This window comes from Neofelis nebulosa, chromosome 9 (genome assembly GCF_028018385.1).
Source record: "Neofelis nebulosa isolate mNeoNeb1 chromosome 9, mNeoNeb1.pri, whole genome shotgun sequence".
Classification (NCBI taxonomy): domain Eukaryota; kingdom Metazoa; phylum Chordata; class Mammalia; order Carnivora; family Felidae; genus Neofelis; species Neofelis nebulosa.
In genome coordinates, this window is record NC_080790.1 from 80,485,078 (window position 1) to 80,503,346 (window position 18,269).

Consider the following 18,269-nt stretch of genomic DNA (forward strand, 5'->3'; position numbering starts at 1 on the left):
CCATGAATATAGTAAGTTCTTCCATATATTTAGGCTGTCCAAGAGGCTTGCTATGGTGGGATTCTTCCCTATGGTGCCACTTGGGACATTGGTTGTTGTCTCTGGGTGAGTCTTAGGCTTGGGAGAACAAAAAGGTTTTCCAGGTTGGGTACTTCTTGTAGTAGGGTTTTTTGCTTTTTTTTTTTTTTTTTTAGTGGTGTAGCTTCCAGGTTGGGTGCTTCTTGTAGTAGGGTTTTTCTTAGTGGTGTCCTGTCTTAGGTGGGGGAGGGCAGTCTCAGGACCAGCAGAAAAGGAACGCACCTCTGGGCTAGGCACCTGTAGCATGATCCTCACTGCCTCATTGTTGTAGGATTTATTTGGTGTTGGCAGTAGGTCTGCTGTTCCATCAGTGAGAATGAGCCTACTTGGGTCACTTTCTGTTGCTAGGTTGGGGATCAGGAGACAGCAGGCCTGGGTTGCCTCCTTCTGTTGGGTGGTCAGTTGGGAGACATCCTGCTGCTATGTTGGTTTTCCAGGCCTAGGTCCCTAGCAAGTTCTCCTTCCTCTTTCTACCTCTCAGAGCTCTCCTTTGTTTGCCTCTTGCACTGTTTCCAGGGTTTATAATTGCACTTGACTGGAGGAGCGAAGAGAGATGAGTCCGTTGCATGTTGTCCATACTGGCAAACTCTATTCTAATTTAATCTTAAGATTAGAAAGTTAAAATAGAGGATCCACAATATACATAGTATATTGGAAGAAAATGCAACTTTCAGTCAAAGACCGGAAAGAGGGAATTATTTCCATTAAGAATTAATATAAAATAACTAGATATGTTCAGACTCCCATCATCCAACATTTTATCCATTTATGCTGCTCCTGAGAGCATGAAATAAAACCTTAGGTGTATCACATAAATAATAAAGAAGAAATGAAAGACTTTGTGTGATCATTCAAACGTCAAGAATGCTGTGTAGATGAAGGTGTGGAATACTGGAGAGGTGCAGATGGCAGACACTGCTGTTTGCTAAAGGGCTGCAAGTCCTCACCTTTATCCTCTTCTCTCAGATGAGAACTGCCCAGTGGAGGATAATGCAAGCCACATATCTAATTTAAATTTTTCTAGGAGCCACATTAATAAAGTGAGAAGGAGGAGCACCTGGGTGGCTCTGTTGATTGTCAGGATATCAGGGTTCATGGGTTCGAGCCCCGCATCGGGCTCTGTTGTCAGCACAGTGCCCGCTTTGGATCCTCTGTCCCCCTGTCTCTCTGCCCCTCCCCCGCGCACACACTTTCTCTCCCTCTCTCAAAAATAAACATTGAAAAAAAAAAGTAAGGGGCGCCTGGGTGGCTCAGTCGGTTAAGCGTCCGACTTCAGCTTAGGTCACGATCTCGCGGTCCGTGAGTTTGAGCCCCGCGTCGGGCTCTGGGCTGATGGCTCGGAGCCTGGAGCCTGTTTCCGATTCTGTGTCTCCCTCTCTCTCTGCCCCTCCCCGTTCATGCTCTGTCTCTCTCTGTCTCAAAAATAAATAAAACGTTAAAAAAAAGTAAAAAAAAAAAGTAAAAAGGAGCAGATGAAATTATTTTGAATGATATTTTAACCCAATATATCACAAATATTATCATTTCAACATATAATCAATAAAAAATTGTTATTGGTATAATTAACTTCTTTTTTATACTAAGGCTTCAAAATCTGGAGGGCATATTTCGCTTAGCACATTTCAACCCAGACTAGTCCCAGCTCAAGTGCTCGGTGCCCTGGCTCTCCTTTTTGCCTGACACATCCTTCCCTGGAGACCGTGAGTACAGAATAGCCTGGAATGCTCGAATTCTGAGGTGTGGCAGGTGATAGGTTGAAAAGAAAGTGGAAACAACTGGCAGATACCTCAAAAAGTATTAGCACGGCAGAAAAGGAAACGTCTCATTCATTTTAGGTCCTCTGCTGATTTTCTGTATGATCTTCACCTAATTCTTTTTCACTCTCTATTTTGGCTTATTCATGATGACTTTCCCATCCCAAGTACAAGGCCTCATATTGCTTTGTGCTACTTCACTTCCAATAGGAAGATGACCCGAGCTTCAGGGAAGTCAGGGGATTAAGTGCCTATTTTCTGCTCAGAAATGCATCAGTTCAGCCACTTCTAGGAGCCTCCTCAGCAGTTTCTACTTCAGGGGCTGGGGAGAGCAGGAGAGAGAGGAGGAAGTCCTTTGCAGCATTCAAAGGGAATTCGATCACTTAATTGATGGAGCCAGCAGATGGCCAGTGCAGCTCAGAAATGATTGAATAAACAGAGCAGTCTGCGAGCAAAGGGCGAATCTAGGGGTGGGGTGGGTTCCCCCTGGCCTTGGTGGGTGTGGCTGGGCACTAGTGGGTCTGTCCCCATTCACTCAGAGACAGCCACTGCCTCTGAGCACAGCAAGGAAGGAGGGAAATCCGAGAAAGGCCAGTGTTTGAACAAGGACCATCTGGAATAAGCAGTAATCATCAGAGAAAGGGTAAAGTACTTTGCCCGGGATGAAAAAAAAAAAAAAAAAAAAAAGCCCAGCAACTGATCTAAGTGCTAAAAGGCCTCAATTTGTTGACATATATTGTTTTTATGAGGGACCAGCATTTATTTTTATGGCTGAGTTAATGGACTTCTAGAAGTAGAAATTGAATAGAGAGAGCAACATTTACTACTCATGTAACATTAGAAAAATCCCTAACAGCCTTCCTCCTCCTTTCTCCCCTTCCTTCTCCCCTTTCCCCACTTGCCTCCACTTCTCTCTCCCACCCTCCTTTCTCATACACCCATTTACTCAGCATCTGCTCTGTGCTAGACACTGTGCTATGTCCTGCAGGTACAGAGATAAAAGATAGAGTCCCACCTGGCCTCACAGTCTAGCTCACAAGCTGGTGTCATTAAAGTCTGCACACAGGTTATTACCAGGTAGTGCAGAAGGGGCAGTTGGGGCTCTGAGCAAGGGGCTTTGGGACTCCAAAGGAGGGCCCCTCCCCCATATGGTGCTCGGGAGACAAGTAAAGGAAAGCTGGATTTGGGGATGAGTGGGTTGGATGATGCCTGTTTGTGTTTTGAAAGCTAATAAGGAATAGGCTGATTGAGGTCAGAAAGTGGTGGTCTAGGAAGTGGGACGAAGGTGTACAAAGGCATGGAGGTACTCATGTGGTTTGGTTCAAGAACCTCAAGTGGTTTCACCATGGCTGGATCCCTGTATGGGGAGAAGTGAGTGGCTCAGATAAGAGAAGCAAAAGCCAGATCACTGAGCTTTGCATGTACCAAAGTGGTTGGATTTTCTTCAAATGCAGTGGCTCTCAATGTGGGGAGATTCTGTCCCTCAGGAGACACTTGGCATGTCTGTGGAGACAATTTTCATTGTTACAACTTGGAGAGGAGTACTACTGACGTCTGGTGGGTAGAGGTGATAGATACCACTAAACACAGGACAGCTCCCCAAGGTTGGCCACTTAATTTGCAAGGTCCGATGGGAAGATGGCTTTTGACCTAACATACACCGGGTTTCCTTTGACTATGGGTATACCAGTGCCCAATTATTTGTGTCTTTTTAAAAACAATTGTTTATTTATTTTTGATAGAGAGTACAAGCAGGAGAGGGGCAGAGAGAGGGGGACAGAGGATCCAAAGCGGGCTCTGCACAGACAGCAGCTTCAGCACAGCAAGCCCAGTGTGGGGCTTGAACCCATGAACTGCAACTGCAAGATAATGGCCCAAGCCGAAGTTGGACGCTCAACCAACTGAGCCACCCAGGTGCCCCTACGTCTTTGTTCACTTTATGTAAACTGCCCCCTTTCAATGTTTGGAGCAAATGCAGCCTGTTTGAAGTCTTATTTCTTTGTGTTGAACCTAGAACAGTTCATCATGATAAGAAAAATACACTATTTTTCTGAATACTAAGAATCTGCAGGGTAGGAATTATCTACAAATTTACTCACTCCTTCATTCAATGATGAAAGCCAGACTCTCTGCACCCTTTGCAGACTATCTGCACAGCTCCCCACCACCCTTCATGTTGGTTTTGGAGGTCAGGACAGTTCATGGGACTTCTCAAAGAAGTCCAGTGCCTTCACTGGAGTTCTTAGTGCCTCGCAAACCTGTGAAGTGAATAAATCAAAACCATTGAAAAACCTGTATTCATATCTTACTCATGTTCTTTGGCATGTGTCTTGGCCATTGCTGAACTCAGGTTTTGAAGCGATCATTTTCCTACCAAAACAAAACACTATAAAACAAAACAATCCATTCAAGATGATTTACAAATTGAAGGCACCTAATAATAATACCTCACATTTCTGCAGAGCTTTTTATCTGCAGAGCACTTCCTAGACAATAACTAATGGATTCCCCAACTCCCTTTAGGAATATAGACACACACATTCCCACATGCACCAGCAACTTAATTTACATGAAATGAAGAAAAAGACATTCCGAAGTGTCATTCTACTAAATCATAATTACAACCTCGAGCTCAAGATAAACATGTCGAACTCTCCCGGGAAGGCAGTGACGCTCCTCCACTGGGGAATTTCCACTTCAATTCCAGTGCTATGTGGGGAGGACAGGCCAGGAATGGTCACATAGTCAACCATCGCTAGAATCAAGGTCCCATTTTAAAAGCAAATGACCCAGGTAAATGACCTGTTAGGAGCAGTGTTGTAGCCTTGTTCCCCGGCGAGGGAAGCCTGTCTCCCTCTCTCTGCTTCAGCCTTCCTGGCCACCTCTTCACCGGCACCTCTGCCCCCCACAGTCTCCTCCTGCTTATCAGTGGCAAGAGTGTGACAAGATGTCATGGATGTGTGAGGGCCTTAGTCTGTGACACCTTGGGGGAATATGGGTTTTTTACAAAGAGGAGCCTGGAGGCAGTCTTCCGGGAGTTTTCAGTCACCAAGGGAGGTAGAACATTCTTCCAAGTGCTCCATGAATCCCACTACCCGGCTGTCATCTGCCTCTTCCTCCCCAAGGGACTGGTCCTGTGGCAAGGCACATGTGTCCATCTGCACACTCAAGACCCTGGACACTTTTCATGGATCATGCCTCACTTACCTTGCTCACTCGCTTTGAGATGACGTCAACCTCCAAGTCCCACTTTAGAAATGTCCTGGGCTGAATGGCTGAATGTAGAACCGTTCTCTGGGTCAGCAAGCTCAGTTAGAACCAGTCTGGTAAAAAGGATTGAACCACTTTATTTTCTCTCTACCCCTCAGCCTTTTCCTCTTCATGACTGAAGCCACAGAACCTCCACCTGGAGGTCACCCACCCCAGGCTCTGGATTCTGAGCCAGCCCCATGTCAGGAGTCACATCTCAGTGTCCAGGCAACTCACGGTCAAGTCTCCTTGTTGCTCCCAGCTCTTCTGTCTCAGAACTAACAACTGATTTCTGCCACTGCTCTTGGGACAGGTCCCTGGTTTATACTCATGTGCTGTGTTGACCAGCAGTGGGGTTGGAACCACCTGACTTGGCTTCTGCATGTGACTCTTTCAAGGCCAGAGGAGAAATGGCCTCAGCATGCTCTGTGATGGAGAAGGGGGAAGTTTTAAGGTTAAATCTGGGATAGATGCCAAAAATCTACTTCACACTGGACTCATGGGTGTGGCAGAGGCAACAAAGGCCAAAACCAGCCAGCAGGGAGAGACCTCTCAGGGCTGCCGCTGGATACATTCACCAGAGGTGTGGTGCAGCAGCAGCTGCAGGAACGGGCAGCAAAGTGGTTTTCAAGGGGCTGAGCAGTGACTACATCAGAAAAGCCAGGATAACCAGAGCTGGTTAGCTGAGGGGTAAGGCTCCCAGCAATGCAGAGTCTAGAAGTCCAAGGCCATCTCGGAAAGCATGTTAAATGGAATAAGAAGGAATGCAGACCAGCAACATGCAGAACATCCCATAAGGAAGCCTGAGTTGCATCAAGCCTGATTGCTATAGGGCAATTCTCCTGCCACTGACAAACACTGGGACTTGATTTCATTAAAGGAGAGAGGGGATCAAGATGGCCAAAGAGATATAACAACAACAGCAAAAACAAACCACAACTGCACTAAAAACAAGAGGCAGTGTATTGAAAGGTCCAGGAACTTTGAGGCAGCTCTTAAGGATGGGAAAAGTCTAGGGTCATCATGAAGAAGAAAATCACAGTCCTGAGGTTGTGCAGTACTAAAACATAGAGAGGGCTGATCCAGGATTTGATGAGATTGGAGGCCAAGAATATTGGGAGGTTTCCAGCGGGGGTCGTTAATCACTTGGGATGCCATATAGGAGCAACCACCTGTCCACCCTCAGGTTAAGAAGCAAGCACTAAGGGTGTTAGTCACCCAGTAAGGACCACTGGGTTCTAATGGTTGTGATGGAGGTTGAGATGGGGCCCTGGCAACCCCCAGGAGGGGTAAGGTGCCCTCTATGCCCAGGAGATTAGATGCAGTAAATAGAATATTGGCAGAAAGGCTGAGAACTCAAATGTGAAATGGAGCACACAGCCTCTAAACAGTTGGAAAAAGCCATACAAGAGAGTTGTACCAACCCCAACAAATGCAAAAGTTTACATCCAAAGAAGCAGACTTAATAGAGCAAACAGAAGAAGCCAACAGGCACATATATAATTAGAATTCTCAGAGAGAAATAAAATGATATTGCCCACAAAAAGGAAGGCTTTAGAGATGTTGGAAATGAAGAATTTGATGACTGAAGTAAAATAAAACTCTCAGTAAGTGGGCAGAAGCATTGCCGCTGACAAGAGAATAAGTTGAAAGGGTGAGCCAAGGAATTCTCTCAGAATAGCAAAAACGGACGGGGAGACAGAAAGTATAAAGAGGGTCAAGAGAATCAGAAGATGAACCCAGAAGTTCCCAGCATTCATTGAACAGATCCTCAGGAGATAAGGACAGAGGCATGGAGGACAGAGTACACTCACCAGGCATAGAAGAGAGTGTCCCAGAGTGAGGACAGGTGTGGAGCCCAGAGTGCAAGTGCCCATGGCGGATGTGCAGAGTCAAGGACAAACAAAATGAAAGACTCCTACCAAGCTGTGTCGTGGTGACATTTCAGACATCAAGGATAGAAGGAAAACTCTAAATGCTTTCTGGGAATAGTGGGATGGGGAGAGGAGGAGCTCTGTTACTACAAAGACAACATGAGATGCAAAAAGAGACTGGAACAGTATCTTCAAACTTCCAAGGAAGATCCTTTCGAATTAGCATTCCATAACAGGTGAAACTATGACACAAGTGTGAAGGCACAAAGAGAGATACTTTCAGACATGCAAAGATTAAAAAATTTTACATCTCAGATCTGATCTGAAAAAAGAATCAACTCAGGAAGTATGATACAATAAGCAGCAAAACAACTGGCAAGCTCTCATGCTAAGTCTAAATAAATACTGACTACTTTTGAAATTGAGATGTAATTCACATACCATAAAATTCCTCCTTTCAAAGTGTACAACTCAGTGGATTTCAGTATATTCACAATGTGCAACCTTAACCACTCTCTAATTCCACAACATTTTCACTACCCGACAAGGATCCTGTACCCCATCAACCGTCACTCGCCATTCTCCCCTCAAAAAATGAAACATGGAGTTATCCCATGACCAGCAATTTCTCTAGAAGGTATATACACAAGAGCACTGGAAACATATACTCACAAACTTGTGCTATGAATATTAACAGCGTCATCATTCATAATAGCCAAAAAGTGAGAACAACCCAGTGCCTATTGACTGATGAATAAACAAAATATGGTATGTCTATACAATGGAATCTTGTTTAGTCTTAGAAAAGAATGAAGTGCTTATACATGTTACAATAGGGATGAACCTTGATAACGTTATGGTAAGTGAAAGAAGGCCAACAAAAAAGGCCACTTGTTGTATCATTTCATTTATATGAAATGTCCAGAATAGGCAAATCTATTGAGACAGTAAACAGATTGATGGTGGCCAGGGGCCTGGGGAAGGCGCTATGGGGAGTGACTGCTAGTGAGTATGGGGTGTCTTTTTGGGGTAGTGCAAATGTTCTGTATTTAGACTATGGTGATGGTTGCACAACCTTGTGGACATGCTAAAAACCAATAAATTCTACATTTTAAAAGGATGAATCAACAGCAATGCTTAACTAATTGCATACATTTTTAAAAGATTGTATTCTCATATTACTTGTTTGATTGAAATAGAGTTTAAAAAACTGGAAAAAAGAAATGTAGTGAACCAAAAATGGCATGAGTCCATCACATATATATACATATATATGTATATATATGTATATATATGTATGTATGTATATATATGTATATAGTTTTTTAAGTTCTTTATTTACTTTGAGAGAGACAGAGAGAGCATGAGTGGGGGAGGTGTGGAGAGCGAGAGGGAGAATCCCAAGCAGGCTCCATGCTGCTCAGTGTGCAGTGAGCATGGAATATTTTTGTCTGTTGTGTTAGAACTATGTCACAATGTAACAGCCTCCATTTAGACATTGGTTTATAGTAAACAAAGCTTGACATGTACAAAACCAAAGAAACAAAATAAAAAAAACTCTCTTAGCAAGAATATTCCAGGCTCTCTCATAGGTTGTTTTATTTCTTTTTCACTCTAAAGTGACACTTAACATTGCCTGCCAAGAGCATTCTCAGATTGGTGTTCCTTTCTGTCAAATGCATTATCCAGCTTAGTAGTTCAGGTGGATTCAAATCTTTGCAGAGAAAAGATAAGTTTGTGACTAGGTGATTCTATTTAAAACAAAATACTGTAACACATAGGAAAGGATATTTTACTCACAAGTTCTAAGAAGAAGCAGTAGGATGTTTGTGAGACAGAGTGATGTTGATTTCAAGGTTTATCAAGACATTAAAAATTAACTTCACTGATGCATTAAATATAAAATATAAAATGCATTCAAATATAAAAGTGCTTATACTTATAAATCCTTGAGGTTCATTCTGTTACAGTATAGCAAGATGTTTCTCTATTCCAGAAACTGTTCTGCATGAGTTTTATGTGACTTATAGACACAGCAGTATTTTCAAACAGTAAAATAAGAGACAACGATTCCATAATTTTTGTACATGTAAAATTTTTTTAAACATTTTTTCACATTTTTATTTTTGTGAGACAGAGCACAAGCAGAAGAGGGGCAGGGAGAGAGGGAGATGCACAATCCGAAGCAGACTCCAGGCTCTGAGCTGTCAGCACAGAGCCTGATGCAGGGCTTGAACACACAAACTGTGGGATCATGACCTAAGCCAAAGTCAGATGCTTAACTGACTGAGCCACCCAGGCACCCCTGTATGTGTAAATTTAAACTCAGACAAAATATAAGATCTCCTTAGACAACTCCTTAATATTAGACACACACTCCACTCCTTCCTAACACCTTGCCAAAATAATTCACTATTGAATAATTCACAATTTGAATGTGGAGTTTTATTTGTCATATGATAATTACAGCTATGTGGGAGCAACTCTTTTCTTTTTTTTTTTTTTTTAAGTTTATTTATTTATTTATATTGAGAGGGAGAGCACATGAACAGGGGAGGGGCAGAGAGAGAGGAGAGAGAGAATTCCAAGCAGGGCTTTTTCCTATGGACTGTGAGATCATGACCTCAGCCAAAGTCAAGAGTTGGACGCTTAACCGACTAAGCCACCCAGGTGCCCTGCAACTTTTTCTTACACGGAGAGAGAGATGTAGAAAGGGGATTTAATATTTGCACTTCCTTACACAGACATTAGCAACTCCCAAAGTGAAACACTTTAGGCTTCAGGCATGCAGACATCTTAGAAGAAGCCTGGGAGATGAGACCCCTCTCTAGGAGTAAGAGATCTTGTGGGATTTTGTGAGGATGCTTTGGAATTTCCTTGGAAAAAGTGTTAATGCATTTTGAGAAGAAAAGCTGGAGGAAGTAAACCTTATTAAAGCCAATGGTCTTTATTAATTGCTTGGGTTAGATTTTTATCACGTACTTAAAGACACAGCCAAGAGCACATGGTTTCATCAGTAATAGTGTTCGTAATGTTGGTGCTTAATAGACCATTACAACTACTTGGATTAAAATAGTGACTATCAACACAGATTCTGGACTTCCTCCATAACCACACCCGAATGCTCTAACAAGAAGCCCCAAATAAATATCACATTAAGAAAAATGAACTTCAGCTATTTTAATATTGAATAACTAGACACAAATGAAAATAGTATTTGACCTTATAAATACAGCACTTTAATCAACGCTACAATGGGTACATTTTTACAGCATAAATTACTGTACACAATTGTCCTACTTAAAATCCTCTTCAATTCTGGAAACAGTTGTAAGACCAATTCCTGTAAGAGGAGACGATAAAGGCCCTGTAATCTGGTTTTGCAGCTGCTAAAATTGGATCAGTGGAAAAGTCTCGTGGGACATAAGCAGGTTCCCAGGTTGCTGACAGACAGCTCTCCCAAGACCGAGATACACAATTTGAAACGGTGTTTGATGTGACATGCTATATAGGAATATTGAGTTAGCGTTGCCAACTCCATGAATAAACATCTAAGATGATACAGGATAAAAGGGTGGAATTTAAAATTCCTGCTCTGACTGAGGCAAACTTACATGGGAGTGACTTTCAACTTGATTCCACAGAACCATAGAGTAAGCTGCTATTTGTTATGCTGTAGTAGGAGTGTTTGTTCCATAACATCCTGCCTGAGAAAAGGCAGTATAGCATCCAAGTGCCTAGCTGGCGTATCGACACCTCCTCATGCTAATAAACCCCATGTTGCCATTCTAGATTTTTTTTTTTTTACCTAAATACTCAGAATTCACACTGGATAAGGTGTTGTGCTTTTGTGGAAAGGGTGTTAGTATCGATTTGGGCCTAAATGAGGATGGATCTTGTAAGACCTTCAGCAATTGCTCTTTTGTACTGGAGAAAACCTAGGGATTTTCCAATGGGGATGAAAAGAAAAAAAAGCTCTTTTCAATGGGTATTTCATGATTATTTTGGTTACATCAAAGCACTGCTTTAGGGATACAAGGAAGCCCTGTGTCTAAGTCATATAAATATTAGATAAAAGCTAAAAACTTCTATCCAACATTGAGGATCTTGACCGCGGTGGTATGAAACATTCAGATTAGTCAGATTTCCAGTTTTCGTTTCAATGTTTGGGGCTAGAATATACAGTCTCTAGTTGGGCATCACAAAAATTACTAAGGTCTTACGTTGATTTTTCCCTCTCCTGGTACACTGACTAAAATGTAGCCTACAATTAAGTGATTATGTTGAGGCAACCTAACCCACTAGAGAAAATATTTACTTTCTCTCAAGAGAGGTTTCCTTTTTCCTGAAGCTCATGACATACCCAAGTCCCTTATGACAGATCTCCTTTCTCAGGAATAAACCTCCCAAAGAAGCTTATCTTCCACCTCCTGGCCCCAGACAGACAGACAAACAAACAATCAGAGGCACAAGGTGCACATGTAGGCAACTCAGCCTCCTGGCACTCAAACAAACACCATGAGAGTATGGAAAATGAGACTGTGCTGTGTTCTCTGGCTCTATGAAGATATTGAAACATGGTGTTCAATAAGTAAGTTTTCTCCTGGAAGATGGTGCACACTGGAAGCTTGGACCCAATGTTCCTTCTTCCCCTTTCCATCTGGACACCCCTTAATTTCTTAAGGCTGGGACTGGATGAGAAAGGGGAGGGGCGATTGCACCACCAACTGGGGTACTTGGTAGCCCTGCTGCTCTTGGCAAGGACTCTCCCTCCCCGCCGCCGTCATTGGTCTTAGAGCTCTGCCTACAGGCAGGATGGACTCAAAGCGGTAATGACAAAGGCTGAAGAGTCTTATGAAACGGTCTGTGGTTATCCCACTGTCATCTTCCTGGTCCTCTGGAATCTAGTCAGGGCTGGGACAGAGTCCCATGCCCTGCATCACACACCTTTGTATCTTGGTGCCTGTAGATACAGTATATTTCTGTTGCTTCTGTGCTGACAATAATGCGTGACTCTTGCTGAGTGTGACAGCTGGGGATCTCAAAATGCTTGCTCAGATCTGTTGATCCTCACACTCTGTCTGAGGTCGTGGGTGTTCTGAGTTACATTTCACATAGAGGAAACTGAAGTATACAAGGGAGCTTTATTCAAAGATCAGGTGCAGCAGGTGAAGGAGGGGAGTGTTTTCCTGAGTTCTCATCCCAACATCACTGAGTTCTAATATTGAATCCTTGTTTTCTTAAAGCTTCCACTGTCTCTAGTAACTGTTCATCTAAAAAGTCAAGATACTAAAACCTGACATACAGAACTTAGAAGGGAAAAAAAAAACCAAAGGAACAAAAAAATAACCCAGCTCACAGGGCAGGACACTTTTGGGTTGAGCTGGCAGCCCTAGGAACTTCAGAAGATTAATAATCAGGTTGCAAATTACTCAAAGGAAAGTGTTAATATTGATATTTCACCACACAAATAGGCCCCAGAGATAGCTGGTGAGGCCACAAACGTGTCTGTCACCAAAGATTAGTGTGTTATGTGCTTACAATTTTTGACATCTCAACTACATGGCCATACTTTAGGCTTTGTGATCTCTCATTTTGTAGGATGGGGGTAACAGAGGAGACTTTAATAAGTCATGTATCTTTGACTACTGTGAGTAGAATGCTGTTCAGTCAAGTAGTGTGTATTCCTCAGTGTTAAGTATTTTCTCTTTGCTCATCTGGACATCTAGAAGTCAAGAGATGATAAATGCTGGGGAAAAAGTGAGTTTTTTTTTATGGAAAACTGAAAAAGGGTTGAAGAACAATACAGGAACCAGAATATTGTAATTATTTTTCTAACCAAGCACCACTGTTTGAAAAGCCTAAACACTGGTACTATTTGACGTTGTCTTTGGATATATTTTCCGATGAGCTTTTCCTATGTCAGAAATGAGTAGAAAACAAGTCCTTGATTCAGCTTTCCAGGCCTCATCATTACTTCCTGATGCTTCAAGACAAATGCCAATGATTGTTTTGACTTGCAGTTAGTACCTTGAGTTCATCCCTCGGATCAATGTGTTTAAAACTGGCTGTTAAGAGGTGGATTTTCAAAGCAACACATAGGGGTTTAATCCCCTGATTCCCATTACTCGAAGAGCTGTGAAGCTGACTCCCCTTGGAGCCAGCCCCAAATTACCCACTGCTGCCTCAGAATGCCAATTAAATAATAAAAACCAAAACTGTGGTCAGATGTAATTAGTTTGAGAACAGAGTTTTATAATTTCCCTCATGCCACACAAACAAATTGACCCCTCTGATGACATATACAGAATAATTCAGTTTGGACAAAGAGAACACAGATCTCAAATCTGAACATTTCTTGTGCTGTTTGTTAGGAAGTTGTAATAATGAAAACTGTGCTTGAAAAATTGTTGGAAATGCAGTTTATGTAGTTAGGTTTTCTTTCTTTCATTAAAAAATGTCTTTCAAGACTCCAGTTGGTCCATGTTTCATTGAAAATGTGTTACTTCTTAAAAATATGATTCTGATTAGTATAGACTTCAATAGCAGGCAAACTGTGTAAGAGAAAGACAGTTCTTGAAAGACTGTTGAGTGTTTCTTAGCCCAAACCACTTCTGAAAAGAGTATCAAGGTCCCTGGAGCAAGCAAAGCCAGTCCCCTGTCCTGGCCATTTCTGGGATGAGGTGGTCTCCATAGTGGCCCCGAGTTAGGGTCCTCTTGCAAGACAAGACAATTTGAATCTAAGGGTAGGGGCTGGGTAAGGTGAAAAAGTCATTCTGTTTTTGTTGCTGTTTCTGCTTCTTTGGGAAGGAATGGATTGAAAAAATTTGGGGAGAAGAGTAAAAATAAGGTTAAGAAAAAACCCTCCCACACAGAGAGATATATAATGGCAAGCCACTGTTCTAATATTTCTGTCTTCATTAGTTCAAAATTCTCCTATTTTACTCAACCAAATATTGCAAACATTATTCCACCTTGTTGGTCCGAGCTGAAAAAACCTGGCACATATAAGTTAACTTGTGTCATTAAGGAATATTAGGTAAAACAGTATACCAGGACTACTGGGTAGACAGGCATCAATGCAGTCATCAGTATGAACTCCTCAAGCTTTCTATTCAGCATTTCCTGGGACACTGGGGGGTGTTCTTCTGCACATGCATGTGTGCATATATGTGCTGGGAAATGGGAAAGACAAGTTGTAAACTAGTTATAATGCAGGAGAACATGCTTCCATCTTGACTGTGAAAAATGTCAGGCCTATAGTAATGAAAATCCATGGAAGCTACATTTAAAAGATTCATGAAACAACAAGGTTGCTTCTGAAGAGATTATGAACGAGGGACCAGAATTCTTATTTGAACGTATTTTGATTCTGAAGTTTCCTTGTAAAAATATTCACAGAAATTGGTGGACATTTTTTTTTTTTTACATACAACTCGGTTTCTCTCATTTACAACATAAGTCATTTAATGTAACATTTGCAACCTTAGAAAGGCAGACATATTTAATCCAAGTCAGTTTATAAATTCCAATTTCACATGGATTAAAAACTGCAGATAAATTAAGTCACAATAATATCCTGTACATGCATTAAGGCTGGTGACTGCTAAAGTCTCTTGGGTATCTACAAACAGGAAATCACACACAGATTACTGGGTCTGAAGAGTGTCTACATCATTAAAAAAATCTTGCTTTTTTTTTTTTTTTTGTTTTGCTTTTTTTTTGGTGATACAGGTTTCAACAGTAACTCTGGAAAACTGTGAAAAATGTTATTTAAAAATATATATGTATATACTACTGCACAGTTTCAAAGATGTGATTCATAAATAATGTTGGCTGCACTGATTAAGTTTTAACAATTACTGTACTTCCAAGGTGATGCGAACACGCAGCGACTTATACTCAATGTTAGGCACTAGTAATATCCTTCAGGCATACTACAGTTTTATGTTAGCTGTATTGTACATATATATTTTTAAATGTATGCATTTATACAAACTGTGTATATCATGTATGGGATGTCAGAAATGTACACATCACTGTTATATAATACACACATCATTGTTTTACATACTAGGATAAGTTTTAGTGCAGAAAATCTCATTGCATTGCATTCCATGTGTTCGATCTAGTACACAATTTGTCAACTCTTCAGATTATTTTTCCAGTACATTCTTCTTTAGATAGGGGGTCCGAGTTTGTGTCTGCAATCTGCAAGTTTCCAGAAATATCTGTTTTAATCAAACCTCACTTTCCAGGCACACTCCTTCACATAAGTCTGATCTCTGTAGAGAGTAGTAACAAATCCCAAATTTTGATCAGGAATATATTTGGGTTACTTTCAAAGGTAACTCTAACATTGTGATAAAGGAAGGCATCCACTCAGGTCATGGAAGGATAAGGTCAGTCGAACTTATGTTGAACTTCTGAGGAAATTATATGTCTTCAAAGAGAAAAAAATGATAGTATGTTTAAATGGGAGCATCTGTGGAAAAATATACATGAGACTGTCAACAGTGGTTGTCTTTCAGGGATGGGACGTGCTACCTTCTACTTTCTACATTGCTGTATTGTTTGAATCTTTACAATGAGCATGTATTACTTTTATAATCCAAAAACACAAGAAAGGTATTTCTACTTTGAACAAAGCTAAATAAAAGGAATAAGTCATGAATGACTTTCACAAGTAACAGTCAGAAGATGGTTCCTTACCAAAATCATCTATGCCAAAGCCAACAAAAACTGCTGCCCTCACGTGGTCAGTTGATGAGATCAAAGACAGGGAGAGGAACTGCATGCTCTGACCATCTCCAAGATGACGACTTCCAAGTGTTTTTTTTGCAGAACATGGGCCACGTAAGTGCTGATAAAATGCTGTGGGCACAATCAGCCAGGGGCCTCCTGTGGGTCTACATGGGGTTTTGTGGGTAAGCACGTTATGGGCCGCTACAAGACCCGTGGCTTTGAGGATGGGCAGGGCCAGAAAGCACCCAGGGGATGCACGATGGACCCTGAGGTTCATCCCTGTGAGAGTTTCAACATTTCATCAGGATTCATCAAGGGTAACTAGAACTAAGCTTTAGTCCTCCAAAAAAAAAATCCAAAATTTCCCAAGTTAGACTCAAATTTCCAACATAGGATGGGATCGCAAACTCTCCCAATAGCTAGTGAAAGGGATGTGAGGCGCCCCACAGTTGGACAAATGTAAAATAGAAATACTGGTAACATTTCAGGGCCAAAGCCAAATGCAAATTTCACAAACCCTTCACTGGCTTCATTTCACTTCAGACCCTTCACTTTAAATTCATTTCAAATCACCTAAGTTGTTCAATCATTTGTACAGTTTTGAATCAGTGCTTAGAATGACAGCAGTCTTATTTCCCATCTACAGATCAGGTGACAAAAATGTTAACATTACAACCAAAGCAGTAAGAGCATCAGGGAAAGCATATATCACAATCTACTATAACTGTTTTGTGCCAGCATCACCTTGGAAAATGGAGCGTTCCACATACTGCATCACCTGTCTCTTTCTCAGACCACCCTGGTGCAATTCTGTCAAGTGAGAGGCTTCAAGCACATTATTTTTGCTTTTAAGGACATGGCAAGGTATATCCTCTTTTGCAGAAGTTTTTCTTCTTACCAGTATTTTTTATATTCAAATATATTTAACAAGAAGACTAAATCTAGGGCATGACAAGAGACTATAAAAGAAGTAAGTTTCATACAAAGACTGTAAACAAGATGTCAAAAAACTAAAATGTAAACTTAATTGAAAAGAAAAGAATCAAGGGCAAGACGTAAACATACCAGACGTACAGGATGCAAACAGGATGTTCTAGTCGTTGCTACCCCAAACAGGGTTGTGATCATTGCAAAAATAACTCACCCCGCACAATAAGCAGCTTGCAAATCAAAGCCTGAAACATATCCCCCAGATCAAAATGCTATTAGAGGCCTGCATTCTGCACAAAGAGTGAGAGGGTGAGACAGTCTCACGATAGCAAATATTTCTCAGCCTGATAAGCAGCAGATACAGACTCCTAGTGAAGAGATGTTCTAGGTAATGTCCCATTTGGCCAAGAAAATTTGCAAGAAAGCTATCGTGGGAAGAAAAGACTTGAAACATATTGGCTGACAAATGCCATGTGGCTCTATGGCTGCTGTGTCACAGTGGCAGGAAGAAAACACACGTGGGCTGGGCAGGCTTACTGTTCCACGTGCAGAAGGTTTCAATTCCCAACTGAGCTCCAAGCTCAGTTGTTTGTTCTTGTTGGTCAGCTTTCAATGACACTGTTTTTACCAAATCCCAGTGCCATTTTCATATGATTTTGGGGGCAGGGCAGGGAAGGCCTGTGGGATTTGATCCATTTGCTTATAACGCATTTAGTTGGTAATAAAGTTGGATGGAAGGGTGCGTGTTAGACAAAAGGCAAGGTATTTGGTAACATGCAATCTAGTAAACGTCCAGCACAAAAATAACTGACTTTTTTTTCGTTATTCAATTATCCATAATACACACAATCAAAAATTAATTGGGGAATAGTATATTAATACTGAAAGTAATCAACAGTATAAGAACTAGGTTCATCTTAACTGGCAGTCAAGCTTTTGGTGTGCTGTATTGCACCTGGTTAACTAACCCATGAGATTTTGGTTGAATGTTCTAAGAAGTCATGGTTTAGCTTTGAAATAGAAAGTGTGTGTGTGTGTGATTTTGTGCGTGCGTGCATGTGTGTAAGTGTATATTCTCTAATCAGAAAACTCTGATCACTTTGTCTAGCTTGGGATTATGAAAACTAGACAAAAATGTATTTTAAAGAGCTGTATATCTTACACACATACACAGGCAACTTCTTTTACGCCCACACATACAAACACACATGCCCTGGGAAAAGACCATTGTTCGATGCTGAGAAAATATTCACCGCAGTTCGATAAATGCTGTGGCTGGGAATTTCAGTAGCACAGTGTCCAGAAACATTGAGCCGTCCATGGAGATGAGAGCACAATCCAGCTCGGGGGCAAGTTCCCTATGACAGGTGGGTGCTGTTCCGCAGCCAGTGCAGGCCCTGCTGGGAGTATTGGACCAGGTGCTCCATGCTGCTGTGCAGGGTGACAGGCCCCATGAGCAAATCCAGGTCGTTGAAGAATTCTAGAGGACAGAGAGAGTCGTTTGAGTGACACACGTGCTGAGCGTGCTACCCTGAGAGACCTGAGTGACTTAAAAAATCCCATTCACAGTCTCTATATAAATCATGCACTCTCTATTCCATCAGGCAACTTTAGCATTCCACTGGACAAAATAAAACCC

General features: G+C 41.6%; 1 protein-coding gene across 9 annotated transcripts in view; it reads right to left on the reverse strand.

Moving 5' to 3' along the window:
• Positions 1 to 10,120: 10,120 nt before the first annotated feature.
• The window catches only part of AFF3 (ALF transcription elongation factor 3), a 575,522-nt gene continuing 567,373 nt past the window's right edge, over positions 10,121 to 18,269 (reverse strand). For all 9 annotated transcript variants that reach the window (XM_058684423.1, XM_058684426.1, XM_058684420.1 and 6 more), the window contains one exon: positions 10,121 to 18,110. In XM_058684423.1, the coding sequence (XP_058540406.1) occupies positions 17,989 to 18,110 (122 nt within the window). In that variant the 3' untranslated portion in view covers positions 10,121 to 17,988. The remainder of the gene's footprint in view (positions 18,111 to 18,269) is intronic.